Source organism: Tachyglossus aculeatus, chromosome 4 (assembly GCF_015852505.1).
Source record: "Tachyglossus aculeatus isolate mTacAcu1 chromosome 4, mTacAcu1.pri, whole genome shotgun sequence".
Classification (NCBI taxonomy): domain Eukaryota; kingdom Metazoa; phylum Chordata; class Mammalia; order Monotremata; family Tachyglossidae; genus Tachyglossus; species Tachyglossus aculeatus.
This window is the reverse complement of record NC_052069.1, coordinates 30,001,645-30,023,647: the sequence shown is the minus strand read 5'-3', so window position 1 is coordinate 30,023,647 and position 22,003 is coordinate 30,001,645. Positions and strand designations below refer to the sequence as shown.

At 44.5% G+C, this 22,003-nt stretch overlaps 2 protein-coding genes across 2 annotated transcripts in view; one reads left to right on the top strand and one right to left on the bottom strand.

Moving 5' to 3' along the window:
* The window catches only part of ZZZ3 (zinc finger ZZ-type containing 3), a 125,962-nt gene extending 116,648 nt beyond the window's left edge, over positions 1-9,314 (top strand). The window contains 3 exon segments of the mRNA XM_038744960.1: positions 1,996-2,130; positions 5,818-5,918; positions 8,014-9,314. Coding sequence (XP_038600888.1) covers positions 1,996-2,130; positions 5,818-5,918; positions 8,014-8,158 — 381 coding nt within the window. The 3' untranslated portion in view covers positions 8,159-9,314.
* A 5,764-nt stretch (positions 9,315-15,078) lies between these two features.
* AK5 (adenylate kinase 5) overlaps positions 15,079-22,003 on the bottom strand; it is a 336,353-nt gene continuing 329,428 nt past the window's right edge. Inside the window, exon 14 of the mRNA XM_038745100.1 lies at positions 15,079-16,408. Coding sequence (XP_038601028.1) covers positions 16,340-16,408 — 69 coding nt within the window. The 3' untranslated portion in view covers positions 15,079-16,339. The remainder of the gene's footprint in view (positions 16,409-22,003) is intronic.

The following is a 22,003-nucleotide window of genomic DNA, read 5'->3' as shown; positions in this document are numbered from 1 at the left end:
CCTACCTTCCCCAAGCAGGGTAACCCACCCCATGGATGACTGGAAAACAGCTGGATATAAAATGACAAGTTTTCACATCAGAGATTGTGAACATGAGTCAGGCCGGAATTGAAGGAGCATTTTGGCCTGGAGCCTTAGGCTGCTTGGCCCTTTTTGATGGAAAATGGCTGGTTAGGCTGGTTTGGACAGTACCCTGGGATTGAGAGAAAATTCAATTTTCCATCTTCTCATGGCCTAGCCTGTGAATCTGTAGGAAGTAGACGTGGGCCGATTTTTCGGCAGAAGCACGTTTGTCTTAACTGAAGCAACTATTTGATCATTTTTGTCAAAATGATTTTGTCATCCAAGTATTCTTTAGAGCTATGGCCGCGCTTTATAGACATTTCCTCTTAAGCCATGAATAATTTTCCCCTCCTTGAATCGCAGGAGGAGCAGTATTGATTTTGGCTGCTTGGAGATGCTTTTTCTTTATTGTTACTGGAAGCTCAAGGGTGGAGGGGAGCAAAGATTTAGAATTTCGACTGACTGTTGTGGAGTATTCTGCCATGCTTCCAGCCATATACTTGCTCCCTCCCAACACTTATTCTTGTTTTTTACAGCATGGAGTTCTGTGTCCTAACACCCGCTGTGAGGTGGCTGATGGATAACAGGCATCTTCCTTTGGGAACAAATAGGCCACAGTGTGCACTGTGGCTCCCAGCCTATCAATCAGTCGTATTTAATGAGTGCCTACTATAATAATAATGATGGTATTTGCTAAGCGCTATGTGCAGAGCACTGTATTAAGCGCTTGGAAGAGTAGCTTAGTGGATAGACCAAGGGCCTGTGAATCAGAAGGAGCTGGCTTCTGATCCCGGCTCCTCCACGTGTCCGCTTTGTGACCTTGGACAAGTCACTTAACTTTTCTGTGCCTGTTACCTGGGCAGAAGTGGGTTTGCCTTAACTGAATTTTTTCGCAATGATTTTGTCATCCAAGTATTCTTTAGAGCTATGGCCACATTTTATAGACATTTCCTTTTAAGGCATGAATAATTTTCCCGCCTCGAATTGCTGGAGGAGAAGGAGGAGGGAGAACCTCAGTTACCTCATTTGGAAAATGGGGATTAAGGCTGTAAACCCCATGTGGGATAGGGACAGTGTCCAACCCAGTTACCTTGTATTTATACCAGTGCTTAGTACAGTGCCTGGCACAAAGTAAGCGCTTAATAAATGCCATTGTTTTGATTATTATTATTATTACATAGCAGAAATTGCAGATACGGTCCCTGTCCCTAATGCAATTACAGACTAGAGGAGGAGGCAGGCAGGCCTAAAATCAATCAGTGGTATTTATTGAGCACTTACTGGGGACAGAGCACTGTACTAAGCTTTCGGGAGAGTGCAGTACTATTGAGTTGGTAGACCTGAACCCTGCCCTCAAGGAGCTTACTGTCCGAAGGAGGAGTTTCCAGGCTAGAGTCAAATGCCCCTTAGCATTTGGAGTCCGATCATCTTCTTAAAAACAGACCTTGGGCTTCTGAATGTAGAATGATTTTTTTTTGTTTTTGTTTTTTTATTTGAACATGAATGAACTACTTCACCTTAAGGCACTCACACAGATCGCCAGTGTACCTTTCTTTATTCAGGGGTATTCCCATAATTTCCTGTCTGTGCTACACAAAGGTTATATTGAAATTGAACCAAATTGGAATGTTATGCGGCCCTTGCCAGGCTTTATGTAATTCTTCAGTTTTCTTTGGTAAATGAAATGGAAATCATTGTAGTATCAACAATAAGTTGGATATTTCTAAAGGTGATAAAGTAGAACTCTTAATTCATGTGAATTTATATCACAATTTTTTTGTGGTATTTTTTAAGTGCTTACGATATACCAAGTACTGTTTTGAGCGATGAAAATGAAAATTTCTTCTACAATAATAACCTACCTAAGCATTTTCTTGAAGGTGTTACTGTTGAGCAGGCAGTTTTTAGTTTTGCCTCTGAATTTCTGAGCAGGATGAAGAAAGTATTCCAATAGTCTATCGGGATTTGCCTGAATACAAAGAGCTGCTAGAATTAAAGAAGTTGAAGAAGCAGAAACTCCAAAAAATGCATGCCGAAAGTGGATTTGTGCAGCACGTGGGCTTCAAGGTAACTCTCTCTTTGGTGCTTTATTTCATTTTCATTTTAAAAGAGAAATGAAGAAGATTTTGGAGGTACCTACTTGAAGGACATTTAATTCTACAACTTTAATGGGTGAGACACTCCTCTCTCTTATGCACAAATATACCCACCTAGTTTTATAAGAAACAGAGTGTGATTAACATAGTTATTTTGGTTCAAGAAACTCAGCTCCTGGTGTCTATCGAGAGGACATCTTCACTCGTCAGGGTTAGCATGAGACCTTCAAGTGAACTTGAGTAACAGAGTTTTCATAGCATTGTGTTAATGACCGGCTCTGTCTGATCTGAGGGGATAGTGGTTTCGTATCAGGAGAAAAGCTTGAATCATTGAGTCAAAAACTTAGAGTCCAGCAGCTAAATTGGCAACTGTACAGACTGTACAGATTTATTGCTCTATTTATTTTACTTGTACATATTTACTATTCTATTTATTTTGCTAATGATGTGCATCTAGCTTTATTTCTAGATTTTTATTCTGGTGACTTGACACCTGTCCACATGTTCTGTTTTGTTGTCTGTCTTCCTCCTTCTAGACTGTGAGCCCGTTGTTGGGTAGGGACCGTCTCTATATGTTGCCAACTTGTACTTCCCAAGCGCTTAGTACAGTGCTCTGCACACAGTAAGCGCTCAATAAATACGATTGAATGAATAAATGAATGAATGAACTGAGGAATGAGAAAAGTCAACTCTCTGGTGATTGTCTTGAAGTGTCTTGGAAGAGTCTTCCACACAACTTTAAGAAGGGTGCTGGGGAAATGGACTCCCATCTAGCCCTTCCTCTCCATCCAAGTGTCCCCCAACTTGGTCCAAACACTCTTTACAGCCTAATTAGGCTGCTGTAATTAATCAGCCTTCTTACTGGTCTCCCGCTTCCTGAATCAGGTTTTAAAGCACCATTTTCCACAGGTCTCCATTAGCTCTCCTCTCCTACCACACCCCCGGCTCACAGACTTGATTCTTTCCCCAATAATCTTCCCTCTCTGACTTGTTCTTGTCTCTCCCACCTCTGACCCCTCAATCTTTGCTCTTCCCCATACCTGGATGCTCTTTCCCCTTCAACTCTACTCGGACCACATCTTTCTCCATTTTCAAAGTCCTCTTCCCACCTCCTCCAGGGATTTTTCCATAAATATCTTCGTTCTCCCAGGGCATATTCTCTCAATTACCACCTTAGGACTTTTGGTTTCACAGCCACCTATAGCAAAATTTATGGTTTCTACTGTGTAAGTATTCTTTTACTCACATAGCCATTTTCCTGCTCACTTTCTTTTTCCCTGTGAGAGTGTAAACTCCTTGTGAACCAAGAGCATGTCATTTTTTTCAATCAATTGTATTTGAGCGCTTACTGTGTGCAGAGCACTGTACTAAGCGCTTGGGACGTACAAGTCGGCAACACATAGAGACGGTCCCTACCCACCAATGGGCTCACATTTTGCACTTCCCAAGTGCTTAGTGTAGTGCATTGCACCCAGTGAGCACTCAATAAATATAATTACCTCTGTTCATCCGTAAATGATTTTATAACTTTTGCCCACCCCCATTAGACTTTAAACTTCTTGAAGACAGGCTTTGTCTTCTGGTGTTTTCTTTTAAAGGCGTAGTTCAGTGCTCCGCATGCCCTAGTTGCTCAGAAAACACTATTAATTCAGTAAACAAAGGGGTTGAGGACGTCATTTTCTAATGGGAACATGGGTTTCAGGTTTGGAAGAATAACTGTTTGCAAGTGCTAAATGTAAATATATAAAGGGACGTATTTAGAGGGAGTGGTTTTGAAAGCACTGTATTCTATATCATTTCAAAGAGCTGTCATTTCAAAGAGCCACGTAGCCATTAGTTAGACTCTGTCAAGTCCATCCCAGGTGGTGGAGTGGGGAGAGTTTTTCATTTCCCCCCCCTCCCTCCCCCGCATCTTACCTCCTTCCCTTCCCCACAGCACCTGTATATATGTATTTATGTGTGTACATATTTATTACTCTATTTATTTATTTATTTATTTTACTTGTACATATCTATTCTATTTATTTTATTTTGTTAGTATGTTTGGTTTTGTTCTCTGCCTCCCCCTTTAAGACTGTGAGCCCACTGTTGGGTAGGGACTGTATATGTTGCCAACTTGTACTTCCCAAGTGCTTAGTACAGTGCTCTGCACACAGTAAGCGCTCAATAAATACGATTGATTGATTTTCCCCATGACTGATCTGCAGAGGTTTCCTTGGGGCTCTTTATTTTATTTTGGCGATCGGGGTGACACCTAGAAAATGTGCTTTTGGTAATGATTTCAGGGTGAGAAATATCCATTTTTAACAAGAGGCTGCAAGTCTAACCCTAGCAGATACACTTGTAATTTTGGAAACGATTCCATGGTGGGGATTGACCATCTCCGACGAGAGTCTCTGAGCCGAACCCCGAAGGCCAGGTGCACACACAAGCACCCTCCCTGCCTCCCTCCTTTCCTCCCTCCCTCTAAAGGCACCCTGAGGGAGCAGGACTCTGCGGAGGAGCCAGCCACCCTTGGGGTGCCCCAGAGGCCAGTCTCTCTGATGTACTGACAGACGGCCGTTGGGCTTCTTGGGCTCAAACCCTATCCCCCACGCTGGTCTGCCAGCCCGGGTGGAGGGGGAGAGCCCAGCGAGGTTGGCAGGGGATGGGTTCCCATGGCTCCCATTCATCAGAATGGCCCTCCCATCAGGTAGGGGCTCCCACCGTCACGCCGTCTTTCGGCCAGGAGCGCCAGCTCGGCCCAGCCAGACCAGCTGTCAGAGGTCCTGAATTATTCTAACGACGATCTTTGCCAGTAGAGTGAAAATAGAGTGAAAGGTTCCCCCAAGCGCTTAGTACAGTGCTCTGCACCTAGTAAGCGTTCAGTAAGTACGATTGATTGATGGAGTGGAAAGGGAGCCAGTTGCATTTCTTTGGTTAATGCACGAGACTGTTGTGCGAACTGAGCATTGTTTTTTCTCTGGAAAGGACTCAGCCAGGACTACCCTGGTTTTGAGGAGGTCCGTAGTGTCCAACATTTCGGAGGAGCCCACCTCGAGGCTTCAGCTTTGTCCTTTGCGGTGTGAGAGCTTTCCCAGGAGAAAGGAGGAGATAAATAGGCAAGGTGGGGCCGGGCCTGCTCTGCAGGGTGCCCTCGGCCAAGCTGGAAGGGGTGGGTGGACTGAGAAAGGGGATTCAAATTTAGATATCAAATTGGTCCACGACCTGGTTGAGATGTATTCTCTCGCTCCTATTTTTCGTACACTCCCTTCTGCTGTAACACTGAAATAAGTTCTCTTATTCTCCCCCTCTCGATGTGCCTGTTCTCCTGGGCTGAAACCTGGGGTGGCCTCTGTATCCTTCGGTCGTAGGAGAGCCGGGCTCTTGTTAAAGGATTCAGCCTGTGACGGGAGTGTGTCCGTTCAAGAGTCCTGGGGATTTATAGGCTAGCTCTGGAAAGAGGTGGAGAAACGAGGAAACCAAGGAGAAACGAGAAGCCAAGGAGATCATTGGCTTGTCGGGGAGGTTGGTAGTGAACTTTGGGGTGGATTTGAATGTTAAAGAAGCTCGTTTTTTTCTGGACATAAATTTAATTGCTAGACCAGGTGAAACCAACTTTAATCTCTCTCTGTCTCTGTCTCTCTCTCTCCTCCCATCCCCCCCGCCCGAATTCCAGTGTGACAACTGTGGCACGGAACCCATTCAGGGCATTCGGTGGCATTGCCAGGATTGTCCACCAGAAATGTCTTTGGATTTCTGTGATTCCTGTTCGGACTGGTAAGTGACAGCGCGCGGAACCCTTTCTCAGTTTCAAGCCGCGCATCTCTTTCGCTCTCCACATGTGACCGACCCCAAAGCGGGAATTAGGGCACCTGAAGAGTGCACTGGGAATAGCGGAAATGTGCAGAAGCAACCTCCCCTCCCCAGCACAGCTCAGGTGCATATCCCCTTTACTTTCTGTCTCCTCCCTGTTAGTTATTTTAGCATTTGCCCCTGCCGCTAGATTGTAAGCTCCAGAAGACAAGGACCCTGAGTACATACTCGATTGTACTGTCCCCAAGTGTTTTTTGTACAGTGTTGTATACACACTAGGTGCTCTCTAAATACCACTGATTGAGTATGCATCGAGTTGTCAGCTCTGCTGTAATGGGCAAATTTAGATGTCAAATTGGTCCAAGACCTGGTTGAGATGTCTTCTCTCGCTCCTATTTTTCGTACACTCCCTTCTGCTGTAACGCTGGAATTCACTGTGTGCTTTAGCTAGAAATGTGCTGGAGAATTGCAAGGTTTTGTCAGCAGAGTCAGCCTCATTTGATCTCAATATGCCACAGTATCTTATGTCGACTCAGAACGGGCGGGTCCCGCGGCGTGACTTAACACGGTCTTGAACGAAAACACAATCCCCGGTGTTCAGTATGGGCCTCTGCACACAGTAAGCACTCTGTTGACGGATTGATTGGTTATAGAAGGATTGGGTGTACTAAGAAACAAAGCCGTTTTGGTTTCTACAAACCTTTTTTAACAACTAGTCCTGGGAAGTGGGGGATTTCACTGTCTTCTCCTCCTTGCCCATCTCTGGTTTTGTGTCAGGGGCGGAGGTGGAGCTAAGCATTGGGAGGTATTTTCATGCCAAAAAGAGACAACATTAGGGGTTTTCTTTCCCTTCGTGCAGAGGAATATGTGGTTCTGCCGCCCACATCTCTTAGTTCTCTTATTTTCCCTGTCTCGATGTGCCTGTTCTCCTGGGCTGACGCTGGGGTGGCCTCTGTATCCTTCAGAGTTGGATCACTCGTGACAAATCTCTGGCAGCCCAGTCCCAACCGTGGGGCAACCACCCCAGAGGAAACAGGCGGGCTGGGGAGGATGAAAAGAACAGAGGAATAACAGATAGAGGGGTGATTTAAAAGCCCCGAGGCAAGTGGCAGTCACATCCAAGGTGGGGCAAAGGTGAATGGATGGTTGGGTTATTTGAAGGGTCGGATTTAAGACTGCCATAAAATCCAGGAGCGATCTGTCTTGGGAGCCGTAGACAGGTGTTCCTGGCGTCAGTGGGCATTCTTTATCCAGTCCCAGTTTTTCTTATTGAAGGTACATTTCCATTCATTCATTCATTCATTCAATCGTATTTATTGAGCGCTTACTGTGTGCAGAGCACTGTACTAAGCGCTTGGGAAGTACAAGTCGGCAACATATAGAGACGGTCCCTACGCAACAGCGGGCTCACAGTGTAGAAGGGGGAGACAGACAACAAAACATATTAACAAAATAAAATGAATAGAATAAATATGTACAAATAAAATAGAGTAATGAATACGTACAAACAAAAATACATATATATAGGTGCTGTGAGGAGGGGAAGGAGGTAAGGCGGGGGGGATGGGGAGGGGGAGGAGGGGAAGAGGAAGGAGGGGGCTCAGTCTGGGAAGACTTCCTGGAGGAGGTGAGCTCTCAGTAAGGCTTTGATGGGAGGAAGAGAGCTAGCTTGGCGGATGTGCAGAGGGAGGACATTCCAGGCCAGGGGGATGACTAAACCTTCCTTTACTCTTCTCTCACTCCTTCTGCATTGCCCTGATTTGCTCCCTTTATTCATCCCATCCCAGCCCCACAGCACCTGTGTACATACCTGTAATTTATTGATTTATTTACGTTAATGTCTGTCTCCCTCTCTAGACTGTAAGCTCATTGTGGGCAGGGAATGTGCCTGTCTATTGTACTGTATGCTCCCAAGTGCTTAGTACAGTGCTCTGCAGACCGCAAGCTCTCAAACGCGATTGAACGAATGTACGAACTCGACACGCTGAATGAAGAGCTAGCGAGGGAGTCGTCACGTAACTCGTTTCCTTTTTTTTTTTCTGTCTGTTCACTTGTGCAGTCTGCATGAAACGGAACTTCACAAGGAGGATCATCAATTAGAGCCTATTTACAGAGCAGAGACCTTCTTAGACAGAGACTACTGTGTGTCCCAAGGCACCAGTTACAATTACCTTGACCCTAACTACTTTCCAGCGAACAGATGACATGGGAGAGACCCCGGGCTACCGACCTTTGACCCACAGCCATGGTACCATTGTCCATCCTGTGCCCAGCGTGGAAAGATCCTCTGCTTTCCCTGAAATGACAGACCCAGGGTGACAGCTCTCCGAGCGTCCTCGTCCCAACCACAACCCCGTACCGTTGTGGTTCCTGATCCCCGGCCGCGGCCCGGCATTCCCGGGCCACGGCAGGGTTCACCGTCGGATTCTCCTTTCACCACACGGGTGGCATTTTAGGTGGTGAATGGAAGCGGGCGAACCGGAGAATAAGAGCACACACTGAAGAGAGAGTAAATTCCAAAGGCTTCGAGGGAACTCGGTCGCAGATGCGGTATCGAGAAGACAGAGTATTTATATCCAAAACGAAACAAAAGAACAAGTTTAGTAGCTCGCGGTTTGTTGTGAAATAGAGTTCAGCACAGAAACTGACTTCTTTAGACAAGGTTTAACCAATCATGGTGTTTGCTTCTAGGAGCTCCCCTTTAAGACAACTTCCCCAGCGGTTGGTCCGCTGAAGGCCTTTACTAGATTGGAGCTGCTTAACTCTTATTGACTTCTAATTTTTTTTTCTACCACAATGAACTATCCCTAATTACCAACAGTGAAGCACTACAGGAGGCAAACTGTGGCATTGCTTCTTAACCAGCTCATGGTGTGTGAATGCTATCAAATTGTCACTCAAGATATATTTTTTAAATGTAATGTTATATAAGATGATCATGTGATGTGTACAAAATATGGTGAAAAGTGCCAGTGGTAGTAACTGTGTAAAGTCTCTAATACTCAACATTAACTCCTTTAAAATACACAGCCTTCTGCCTCTGTATTTGGAGTTGTCAGTGCAACTCATCAAAGAAAACTGCCTAATATAAAAAAATAAAATCATATATATGGTAATAATTTCCCTCTTTTGTAGTCTGCACAAGATCCATGAAAGATTGTATTTTTATTACTATTTAAACAAGTGATTAAATTTAGTCTGCGCGGTGAGCAAGGGTTCACATGCATTCTTTTATACTGCTGGATTTTGTCGTGCATCATTTAAAACATTTTGTATGTTTCTTCTTATCTGTGTATACAGTATGTTCTTAAATAATGTTCATTTGTCAGGAGAACTGTGAGAAATAAACTATGTGGATACTGTCTGTTTATATATAGAATGTTTTTCGTGACTTCCTTTCTGTGTTGCCCTCAAATTTCTTTCTGTGCTGCTCTCAAACTCCTGTACCAGCATTAGAGAGAGACATTGGGTTTCCTTATAGTCCGGTGAACATAGTACAGTGCTCTGCACACAGTAAGCGCTCAATAAATACGATTGATGATGATGATGATGAACACCTCCGCCGCTCCTCGAAAAGCAGCGTGGTTTAGCGGGAAGAGCACAGACTTGGGAGTCAGAGGTCATGGGTTCTAATCCTGACTCCGCCACTTGTCAGCTGGGTGACTTTGGACAGATCACTTAACTTCTCTGTGCCCTCAGTTACCTCATCTGTAGAATGGGGACTAAGACTTGGAGCCCCACGTGGAACAACCTGATAACCGTGTACTTTAGCGCTTAGGACAGTGCCTGGCACATAGCGCTTAACAAATATCATAATCATCACCATCAAAAGGATACACTTCTTTATGGGGCCCAAGGAATGACTTTCAGAAGCTGGGCGCGAGCAACTCTTTTAAGCATCAGCTTATCGCGAGGTGATGAAGTCAGCATTTGATCGGCCACTGAATTCGAATAGCTGGCGACGCAGATTCCAATATGCTCTTTTCATCATCAATTGTATTTATTGAGCGCTTACTGTGTGCAGAGCACTGTACTAAGCGCTTGGGAAGTACAAGTTGGCAACATATAGAGACAGTCCCTACCCAATAGTGGGCTTACAGTCTAAAAGAGTGGGCTCACAGTCTCTTTTCAGAATTTTCTAAAGTATCATTGCTGAAATTCTTCTAAATATCCCTTGACTGTTTGGCAGCAACCGAGTTTTATCCCAATCTGAGGGAGATAAAACTTGTTTTTACCCTGAGGAAATGCCGAGTCAGTGCTTTAGCCGATTTGTTTTATGATAATAATAATAATAATGGCATTTATTAAGTGCTTACTATGTGCAAAGCACTGTTCTAAGCGCTGGAGAGGTTACAAGGTGATTCAGAGGTGATCGGGTATATATACGGGTGATCGGGTAAATAAACGATATTTGTCTGCCATATGTCAAACACTATTCTTAGATCTGGGACAGGTACAAGTGAATTAGGTCGGACGCAGTTCCTGCCACGCGTGGAGCTCACGAAGTAGGTGGGAGAACAGATATTTAATCCCCATTTTACAGCTGAGGAAACAAGTGACTTGCCCAAGGTCACACAGCCAGCAATTGGCAGAGCCGGGATTATAACCCGGGTCCTTTCGACTTCCAGGCCTGGTCTCTTTCCACTAGGCCAAGCTGCTTCTCTCACAAACTATTCCACTTAGAAATTGATTTGGGTGGTGCAGCCATTCCGGTGTTAGATGGATCGCTTTCCTCTGAGAAATCAAAAGCTAAACAAACAGTGCCCTCATTATAATTATCATTATTACAACACATGCCTATCTGGAGACGGCATACAGCGGGGTCAGAAAAAAGGGCATCAGAACAGGTGATTATTTCAGTGCTTGCAAGAAGACAGCCCCCATGTTAGAGAACTGGATAAATACACTGCACCCCTCATTTTTAAAATTATATTTTAGCACTTTTTATGTGCCAGGCACTGTACTAAGCGCTGGGGTAGATACAAACTAATCAGGTTGGACACAGTCCATGTCCCACGTGGGCTCAGTCTGACTTTCCATTTCACAGATGAGGTAGCTTAAGGCACGGTGAAGTGACTTGCCCAAGATCACACAGCAGGCACATGGCAGAGCCAATGTGGAAGCCAGGCCCATGCTCTTTCCACAAGGCCACGCTGCTTCTTTAATTGAGATTGTCGGCCCCGAGTGACAAGTAACTGTTGCTATTGAAAATTAAAGTGATTCCATTGTAATGAAATAATATTTAATATGTTGATGGAGGACTTGCCAAAAAAGGGAGTAGAAGCAGCTGGACTTTAACCGTCATTCAGTGCAGTTGTATTTTGGGGGGTTAATGAGCTCATTAGATCTTAAGTGGGAAACAACAACCCATGAGGCCCAGTTAGGTGGACTAAAGGAGACATCTGATGACAGATGTCTACACTGTGAGCCCACTGTTGGGTAGGGACCGCCTCTATATGTTGCCAACTTGTACTGCCCAAGTGCTTAGTACAGTGCTCTGCACACAGTAATAATAATAATAATGATGGCATTTATTAAGCACTTACTATGTGCAAAGCACTGTTCTAAGCGCTGGGGAGGTTACAAGGTGATCAGGTTGTCCCACGGGGGGCTCACAGTCTCAATCCCCATTCTACAGATGAGGTAACTGAGGCCCAGAGAAGTTAAGTGACTTGCCCAAAGTCACACAGCTGACAATTGGCGGAGCCGGGGTTTGAACCCATGACCTCTGACTCCAAAGCCCGTACTCTTCTCCACTGAGCCACGCTGCTTCTCTAATTTTCTAATTCTCATTTTCTAATTCTCATTTTCCAGATGAGGTAACTGAGGCCCAGAGAAGTTAAGTGACTTGGCCAAAGTCACACAGCTGACAATTGGCGGAGCCGGGGTTTGAACCCATGACCTCTGACTCCAAAGCCCGTGCTCTTCTCCACTGAGCCACGCTGCTTCTCTAATTTTCCAATTCTCATTTTCTAATTCTCATTTTCCAGATGAGGTAACTGAGGCCCAGAGAAGTTAAGTGACTTGGCCAAAGCCACACAGCTGACAGTTGGTGGAGCTGGGATTTGAACCCATGACCTCAGACTCCACAAAGCCCGGGCTCTTTCCACAGATACGATTGAACGAATGAAATGAATGAATGACAGTGTGTAATAACGTGTTTTTTTTTCTTTTGCAAAGCAAACAGCGCATATAAGCAGTGTGGCTCAGTGGAAAGAGCACAGGCTTCGGAGTCAGAAGTCGGGTTCAAATCCCGGCTCCACCAATTGTCAGCTGTGTGACTGGCAAGTCACTTAATAATAATGATGGCATTTATTTAGCGCTTACTATGTGCAAAGCACTGTTCTAAGCGCTGGGGAGGTAACTTCTCTGGGCCTCAGTTACCTCATCTGTAAAATGGGGATTAAGACTGTGAGCCCCCCGTGGGACAACCTGATCACCTTGTAACCTCCCCAACGCTTAGAACAGTGCTTTGCACGTAGTAAGTGCTTAATAAATGCCATCATTATTATTATAAGTAATCTGGGAGGTTTTTTAAAGGGATTATTATTATTATTATTGTATTAGACACTTACTAAATAGGTCAAGCACTGTTGCCTAGTGGTTAGAGCCATAGGCCTGGAGGTCAGAAGGACCTGGGTTCTAATCCTGGCTCTGCCACTTGTCTCTTATCTGCTGTGTGATCCAGGCACTGGGGTTGATATAAACTAATCAGGTTAAACACAGTAAACGTCCCACATGGGGCTCACAGACTTAATCCCCATTTTAGAGATGAGGTAACTGCGTCTGTAAAATGCAAACGGTGAAGAGTTGCATCCATCTACCTCCAAACTGGTTCTGAGTAGTAATAATAGAAGCGGCAGCAGTAGCAGTTGTTGGTCACCCACTTGGTGCAATGTGTTGTATTAGGCATTTATTTGTTCAGTCGTATTTATTAGGCGCTTACTGTGTGCAGAGCACTGTACTAAGCGCTTGGGAAGTACAAGCCGGCAACATATAGAGACGGTCCCTACCCAACAACGGGCTCAGTCGGAAATAGAGTATAAAGAAGGGAAGTAGTGTAGCCTAGTGGAAAGAGCTTGGACCTGGGAACTGGGTTTATTACTCTATTTATTTATTTATTTATTTACTTTACTTGTACATTTCTATCCTATTTATTTTATTTTGTTGGTATGTTTGGTTCTGTTCTCTGTCTCCCCCTTTTAGACTATGACCCCACTGTTGGGTAGGGACTGTCTCTATGTGTTGCCAATTTGTACTTCCCAAGCGCTTAGTACAGTGCTCTGCACATAGTAAGTGCTCAATAAATACAATTGATTGATTGATTGATTGATTAATCCTGGCTCCATTACTTGCCTGCTGAGTGTCTTTGGGCAAGTCACACAGTTACTCTGTGTCTCCATCTGTATATGTTCTCCCTCCTACTTTTACCGTGTGCCTCATGTGGGGCAGAGACCGTGTCCAACCTGCTTACCTTATATCTACCTCAGTGCTTAAAACATCCATTCACTCATTCATTCAATCGTATTTATTGAATGCTTACTGTGTGCAGAGCACTGTACTAAGCGCTTGGGAAGTACAAGTTGGCAACATGTAGAGACAGTCCCTACCCAACAGCGGCTCACAGTCTAGAAGGATAATGGTATTTGTTTAGTACTTACTATTCATTCATTCAATCGTATTTATTGTGTGCTTACTGTGTGCAGAGCACTGTACTAAGCGCTTGGGAAGTACAAGTTGCCAACATATAGAGATGGTCCCTACCCAACAGCAGGCTCACGGTCTAGAAGGGGGAGACAGAACAAAATAAAACGTATTAACAAAATAAAATAGAATAAATATGTACAAATAAAATAGAGTAATAAGTACATACCAACATATATACATATATACAGGTGCTGTGGGGAGGGGAAGGAGGTAAGGCGGGGGAATGGGGAGAGGGAGTAGGAGAGGAAGGAGGGGGCTCAGTGTGGGAAGGCCTCCTGGAGTGGGTGAGCTCTCAGTAGGGCCTTGAAGGGATGAAGAGAGCTAGCTTGGCGGATGGGCGGAGGGAGGGCCTTCCAGGCCAGGGGGGGGACGTGGGCCGGGGGTCAACGGCGGGACAGGCGAGAAATGAGGTACGGTGAGGAGATTAGCAGCAGAGGAGCGGAGGGTGCGGGCTGGGCTGGAGAAGGAGAGAAGGGAGGTGAGGTGGGAGGGGGCGAGGTGATGGACAGCCTTGAAGCCCAGGGTGAGGAGTTTCTGCCTGATGCGTAGGTTGATTGGTAGCCACTGGAGATTTTTGAGGAGGGGAGTAACATGCCCAGAGCGTTTCTGCACAAAGACGATCCAGGCAGCAGCGTGAAGTATAGATTGAAGTGGGGAGAGTCAGGAGGATGGGAGATCAGGGAGGAGGCTGATGCAGTAATCCAGTCAGGGTAGGAAGAGCAATTGAATGAGCAGGGTAGCGGTTTGGATGGAGAGGAAAGGGCGGATTTTGACAATGTTGCGGAGGTGAGACTAGCAGGTTTTGGTGACGGCTTGGATGTGAGGGGTGAAGGAGAGAGCGGAGTCGAGGATGACACCAAGTTTGCAGGCTTGTGAGATGGGAAGGATGGTAGTGCCGTCAACACTATGCGCAAAGCACTGTTCTAAGCCGGGGGGGATACAAGGTGATTAGGTTGTCCCACGTGGGGCTCACAGTTTCAATCCCTCTTCTATAGATGAGGTAACAGGCCCAGAGAAGTGAAGTGACCTGCCCAAAGTCACACAGCTGACAAGTAGCGGAGTCGGGATTAGAACCCACAGCCTCCGCCTCCCAAGCCCGGCCTCTTGCCACTGAGTCACACTGAGTGCTTGACACATGGGTAAACACAACAAATATCCTTAAAAAAAATGGCCCATTCTTTGCCCACAAGGAGCTTACACTCTTAGGGGGGAGACAAATATAAACCTAGTTACAACTAGAGTGGTCAGAGTAAATTAAGTGAGGTAAATTTTGGATCACTTTTAATGGAGCATAAATCCTCCAGGACAAGTAAATGTAGATGACACATCATACCTCTTTGTGAGCATGAAGCGTTTGTCTAGTGGCTGAACTTCTGGTGTCCATTAGACCCACGTAATGCAAATTAAAATAAATGGATAACATGTAGTAAGAGTTTTATTAGTCGAATATAGTCATTACAAGAAAGGTAAATTTAAAAATACAAATCTTAGTTCAACTTGATCCTTATTAGTTCAACTTTGGACAAAAAGATAAATCATGCAAAAAGAAATGCTGGACTTTTGGGGTCTGGGAGAAGTTGCAGTTGGATGTCAAGCTTTATTCAACTACAAGTAAACACACAAGAAAGAAGAGTTCTGGCCACCAATGCAAGGAAAACGTGTTTTTACATATTTGTGTGCAAGCACTTGGAAAGGGGGTCGTTAAGTACAACTCAGTTAAGCTCTTTTCCCTCTTCCCCCTCTCTTTTGCTTCATAAATTTTGGTATCTAAGTGTTTCCTTGTGATAGAACATAATGATTTAAATTTCAGATGATAAATTGAAGTATGGCCAATGTACTTTGCTGCTTCCTCATTTTTATAGTCTGTATTCTTTTCTAACGGGCAAACAGTTATCTCCAAGAGAGAGAAATTGCGGTATGAGTCTAACCCCATTCATCTCTTCGTAGGCAGCAGGACCGAACGAAACCCCATGCCAATTCCCGACAAATGCACTGGTAGGCATATTCACGAAAGCAGTGGAAAAGGACGTCTTCCACAATTACCATGTTCTCTCTCTGCAAAAACTGGATCACCCTTTCCATTCCTCTGTGTATTTGCATTTGTGTTTCTGTCAGGCCTTGTGGTTGTGTTCTGCTGCTTCCCGGAGGTACAGAAGTTCAAGGGTGGGATCTGACCCGAAACCAAAGGCCGCAGAACGGGTCCGGCCATTCTAAAGGATGGCTAAAGATTTGCCCGCAAATGACCGGTAGAAACTAATGAAAGCTTAAGTGAGACTTGAGTTTGCAGCCTCAGTGGATACAGTGTCAACGAGGAAGTCCCTTAGTGCATTCTGTGCTCTGTGACTACAGTTCACTTGAATAAGCTGAAGGAGGTGACGGCTGACTGTGACACATCTGAAAACAAGGGCTGGAATTGCTGCTCGGCATGCTGGCTTTAAATCTCTGACGTGAAAACTAAGTGATCAACGAGATACGATTGTATTTCTGTGTGAGTGTGCGGGTGAAGAAAGTTTTAGAACACCAAATTCAACATGCACAAATTCCTTTCAATACAGCACTGTTATCAGGACAGTCATGGCCACGTGAATGATTTAACTTCTTAATACATACATTATTTTCATAGAAGGCTGAATAAAATCCAGAGTCTCCCATCTTCCTTTAGCCCCCCTTTTTTTCCTTCAGAAAACGGAGTCGATAGCTGAACAGACTTGAAGAAAGATATCTTCTGGAGTTCCTTCTGTATTTATCTAGGAAATAGAAAAGGAGGAATTTTATGCGGTGCAGAAATACAGGCCCTCGAGCGAGTGACGGAAATGGATTAGCTCCAGGAGCGGGGCTGGCCGTGGCCACGCCAGCTGTTGCGGACTTGTGCTCCCTTGGTTTCCGCAGCAAACCATGCCGGCCTTCTCACCCGACTTTCACTGGTTTCTACTGGTCATGCTGGAATGGTTTGGGATTGGGAATCGGGAGACCAAGGATGCTACTAAAAAGTATGTGCAGAGGGCTCAAGAGAAACCCAAGGTAAAAGTAGGCATTGAGGTGCTGTTGGAAGGGTGTAGGGGAAAGAAGTAAAAATGAGAATTATTATTCTCATGTATATATATATATTATTATACAAGGTAATCAGGTTGGGCACACTCCCTGTCCCACATGGGGCTTACAGTCTTGATCTTCATTTTAAAGATGAGGTCACAGGCACATATAAGTGACTTTCCCAAGGTCACGCAGCAGACGTGTGGCAGAGCTGGGATTAGAACCCAAGTCTTCTGACTCAGGCCCACTGTCTTTCATGGGAGTAGTTTGGGAACTGTATATATAAAAGGGAGATCGTTTTGAAAGGAATCAGGGTGAGGATGCATTTTGAAATAATCACAGTGCAATTTTGAACTCTAGGGTATCAATCAGAAAAAGATTTTCAGCAAAAGACTAGAAAGGATAAATGAGATAACTGCTTTCAGCTCTAAAAGCAAGTATTTTATCAAGGAGTGCCATAAAAGGTTTGCATTTTATGTCAGGGCTCCTGGGATGCTCACATTTTGAACTCCAAGGGCTGGTACAGGATGAGGCAGTTCCATTATTGCAGCCCAAAAAGTCACATTGGATGCTGAACAATACGAAGTCACACCACTGGGTTCTCTGCCCTTCGTTAAGGAGAGAAGTGCTTCACTTTATCCAACAGTCTCAGGATAAAAGACCTCTCCGTTTAACTCTTCTGAGTTCCATTTTCCTATTTCTAGCCTTACTAATGTGTCCCAATCCTCTTAGGATTGCTAGATGGAGTGTCACCTGTAGTTTCTGCTTTCCTTCACTTATTTTAGAAGTATTGGTAGGAAAGCTGGGTTTATTCCTGTCAGATTTCCTGCTCCCCTGATACTCCTTTAGCTAATCAATCAATCAGCGGTATTTATGGAGTGCTTACTGTGTATGGAGCACCTGTCCTAAGCGCTTGAGAAAGAACAATATAATAGAGTTGGAAGGCATAATCCTGCCATTCATTCATTCAATTGTATTTATTGAGCGCTTACTGTGTGCAGAGCACTGTACTAAGCGCTTGGGTAGTATGAGTCGGCAACATATAGAGACGGTTCCTACCCAACAACGGGCTCACAGTCTAGAAGGGGGAGACAGACAACAAAAACAAAACATGTAGACAGGCGTCAAAATCGTCAGAACAAGTAGAATTAAAGCTAGATGCACATCATTAACAAAATAAAAAGAATAGTGAATATGTACTAAACGTTTTCCGATCGCTGTTAACACTGTCCAAATATTTCCTAACATAGTGTTGTGATGACCCAGCCAAGAGGAAAAAGTCTCAATGGTATTTTCAACACAGCCTTATAGATGGCTCTTAAATATCTGATGCAGAAAGAAATATTTGATACCACCAGCATCTTCCTTGTCCCATAGCAGGGCATTGGAGAATTTCATTGTTTGGAGAAAGTCTTGTAGACAGATAACCTCTACCTAGTCAATGGGTAACAAATATTCTATGAATTGTCCATACCAGTGTAAAAAAACAAACAAGCAAACAAACACTCCAGGGGGAGGGGCAGGGGGTTGATAGATCAGACTCAAACCTCCCCATTAATCGAAACTTCCCGATTGCTGCTCCTGCATATTCCCCTCGGAGCCAGGATGCCAGCAATCCCCGCTACAGTCTTCCCCTGCCAAGAGCTGATAAGTCTACATAGGGAGACAGATATTAAAATAAATGATGGATAGGCAAAATAATAGATATAAGGATATGCGCACAAGGTCTATGGGGCTCAGGACATCAAAATTAAGGGGTAGTCAGTCAGGCAATCTTGTTTATTGAGCACTTCCTGTGTGCACAGCATTGTACTAAGCACTTGGGAGAGTACAGTACAACAGTATAATAGACACATTCCCTGCCCACAGTGAATTTACAGTCTAGCGGGGGAGACAGACATTAATATAAATAAATAAATTACAGATATGAGCATAAGTTCTGTGGGGCAGGGAGGGGAAGAATAAAGGGAGCAAGTCAGGGTGATGCAAAGAGAGTGGGGGAAGAGGAAAGGAAGGTTTAGTTAGGGATGGCCTCTTGCAGAAGATGTGCCTTCAATACAGCTTTGAAGGCAGGGAGAGTAATTGTCTGTCAGCCAAGTTCAAAGGGTGATGGGAGGGTGGATGGGGAAATGAGGAATTAGGGAAGGCCCTTTAGAGGAGGTGTGATTTTAGGAAGGCTTTGAAGCTGGGGAGAGTGGCAGGGAGGGAGTGGGTGGCAAGATAGATGAGATAGAGGTGCAGAGAGTAGGTTGGAGTTAGAGGAGCTAGAGGAGCGGAGTGTGCTGATTAGGTTGAAGTTGGAGATTGGGAAGGTAAAGTTAATCCAAGGCTTCCCAACAGTCTTCAAGGGGGGCCACGGCCTTGAGCCCGAATTCCAGGGGTCTGTTGTGTCTACAAAATATGTAGCCTGCTTTTTGTGAAGTTTCTCTTCCTTTGGTGTAGTGGATAGAGCACGGGCCTAGGAGACCGAAGGTCATGGGCTTTAATCCCGGCTCCGCCACTTGTCTGCTGTGTGACCTTGGGCAAGTCACTTCACTTCTCTGGGCCTCAGTTACCTCATCTGTAAAGTGGGATTGAGACTGTGAGCCCCACATGGGACCAACCCAATTTGCTTGTATCCACCCTAGCACTGAATCCAGTGCCTGGCATAAAGTAAATGCTTAACAAATACCATAGTTATCATTATTACTCTTCTTATTCCCCTTTGTTGCCCTAATTATTCGAGGTCAGACATTCTTGGTTTCGCTTTCCAAACAGACAGATCTACAATGTGGGCGACTGAGTTTCCTTTCGAGCTCTGGTCCTGATTCATCACTAAAAATTGTTGTATCTGTTCAGCCCTTACTATGTGCCAATCAGTGTGTACTAAATGCTGGGGTAGATACAAGACAATCTAGTCAGCCACGGTTCCTGTCTCAAATGGGGGTCAACATTGTAAGTAGGAGGGAGAACAGGTATTGAATCCCCATTTTACTGATGGAGAAACTGAGGCACAGAGAAGTTAAGTGACTTGTCCAAGGTCGCACAGTAGACAAGTGATAGAGTCCGAGGCCCGTGCCATTTCCACAAGGCCACACTCCTTCTCTGTGTTGCCTTTACTAAGCGATGAGCCCTGGGTCTGTGTCAGGCACTGACACCCAATCTCTAAAGGTCTTCCATGTTCGAGTTGGCTGTTGACAGCGTGGCTCAGTGGAAAGAGCACGGGCTTTGGAGTCAAGGGTCATGGGTTCAAATCCCGGCTCCTCCAACTGTCAGCTGTGTGACTTTGCGCAAGTCACTTAACTTCTCTGTGCTTCAGTTCCCTCATCTGTAAAATGGGGATTAAAACTGTGAGCCCCCTGTGGGACAACCTGATCACCTTGTAACCTCCCCAGCGCTTAGAACAGTGCTTTGCACATAGTAAGCGCTTATTATTATTATTATTATTATTATCTCCAAAGAGACTGCTGGCATTTTGATTTAAGCTTGAGATGCCCCCGTGATTGCCAATCATGCCATATACTGATATAACCTGGTTAGCACTCTGATTTGGTTCCAGAAATCAATTGTTAGTATTTACTGAGGGCTTACTGAGGGCAGAACAGCGTAACAAGCAATCAGTCAGGGGTATTTATTGAGCACTACCGTGTGCAGGAGGGAGGAGACTCAAGTTTATTGCGTGGAAGAAGGCAGTGAAAACCACTGCCGTAGTTTTACCAAGAAAACTCCGTGGCTACACTACCAGAAAGATTGCAGATGGAGAGCGGCGCGTTCTGGGAGAGATGTATCCCTGGTGTCACTATGAGTTGGAGATGATGGACTGTGTGTAGAGTCCTGTATTTGAAAAGCAGCATGGCCTAGTGGTAAGAGCATGGGTTTGGGAGTCAGAAGACGTGGGTTCTAATCTCGTCTCAACTGCATGTCTGCTGTGTGACCTTGGGCAAGTCACTTCACTTCTCTGTGCCACAGTCATCTCATCTGTAAAATGGGAATTAAGACTGTGAGCCCCATGTGGGACAACCTGATTACCTTGTATCTGCCCCAGTGCTTAGAACATCATCAATCGTATTTATTGAGCGCTTACTATGTGCAGAGCACTGTACTAAGCGCTTGGGAAGTACAAATTGGCAACATATAGAGACAGTCCCTACCCAACAGTGAGCTCACAGTCTAAAAGGGGGAGACAGAGAACAAAACCAAACGTACTAACAAAATAAAATAAATAGGATAGATATGTACAAGTAAAATAAATAAATAAATAAATAGAGTAATAGAGTAATAAATATGTACAACCATATATACATATATAGAACAGTGCTTAGCACATAGTAAGCACTAAAAAAATACCATTATTATTATCATTTATTACTTATTATTATTACTTATTATTATTAATTATTTATTACTAAGTGCACAGTATAACAGAGTTGATGGATACAGTTCCTACCCACAAGGAGCTTGTAGCCTAGAGCACATGGGAAGAATATCGTAGAGCTAGTAGACAAAATCTCTGACCTCAAGGAGCTCACACTCATGTAAAGTGCATCCGTATTTTACCAAGATCCAAAAGTGATTACGAATGATAATGATGGATGGTGAATTCAATTTTCTAGGTTATCGTTCCATAAAAATGCAACTGGTGCTAACACAGGGGATATCTGCCATTATCTAATGATAAATGGAAATGGATGCTCCCTTTGTTCTTCCCCTCCCACCCCCCATCAGCCCCACAGCACTTCTGTATCTACCTGTTATTTTATTTATTTGTATTGATGTCTCTTTCCTCCCCCTCTAGACTGTGAGCCTGTGGTGGGCAGGGAATGTCACTGTTTATTTTTGTATTGTACTTTCCCAAGCCCTTGGTAAAGTGCTCTGCACACAGTAAGTGCTTAATAAACACGATTAAATGAATGAATGAATGAATAAAGCCAGGCAAAATTCATTCATTCATTCAATCGTATTTATTGAGTGCTTACTGTGTGCAGAGCACTGTACTAAGTGCTTGGGAAGTACAAGTTGGCAACATATAGAGACGGTCCCTACCCAACAACAGGCTCACAGTCTAGAAGGGGGAGACAGACAACAAAACAAAACATGTGAACAGGTGTCGAGTCATCAGAATAAATAGAAGTAAAGCTGGATGCAAATCATTAACAAACTAAAATAGAATAGAAAATATGTACAAGTAAAATAAATAGAGTAATAAATCTGTACAAACATATATACAGGTGCTGTGGGGAGGGGAAGGAGGTAGGGCAGGGGGATGGGGAGGGGGAGAGGAAGGAGGGGGGTCAGTTTGGGAAGGCCTCCTGGAAGAGGTGAGCTCTCAG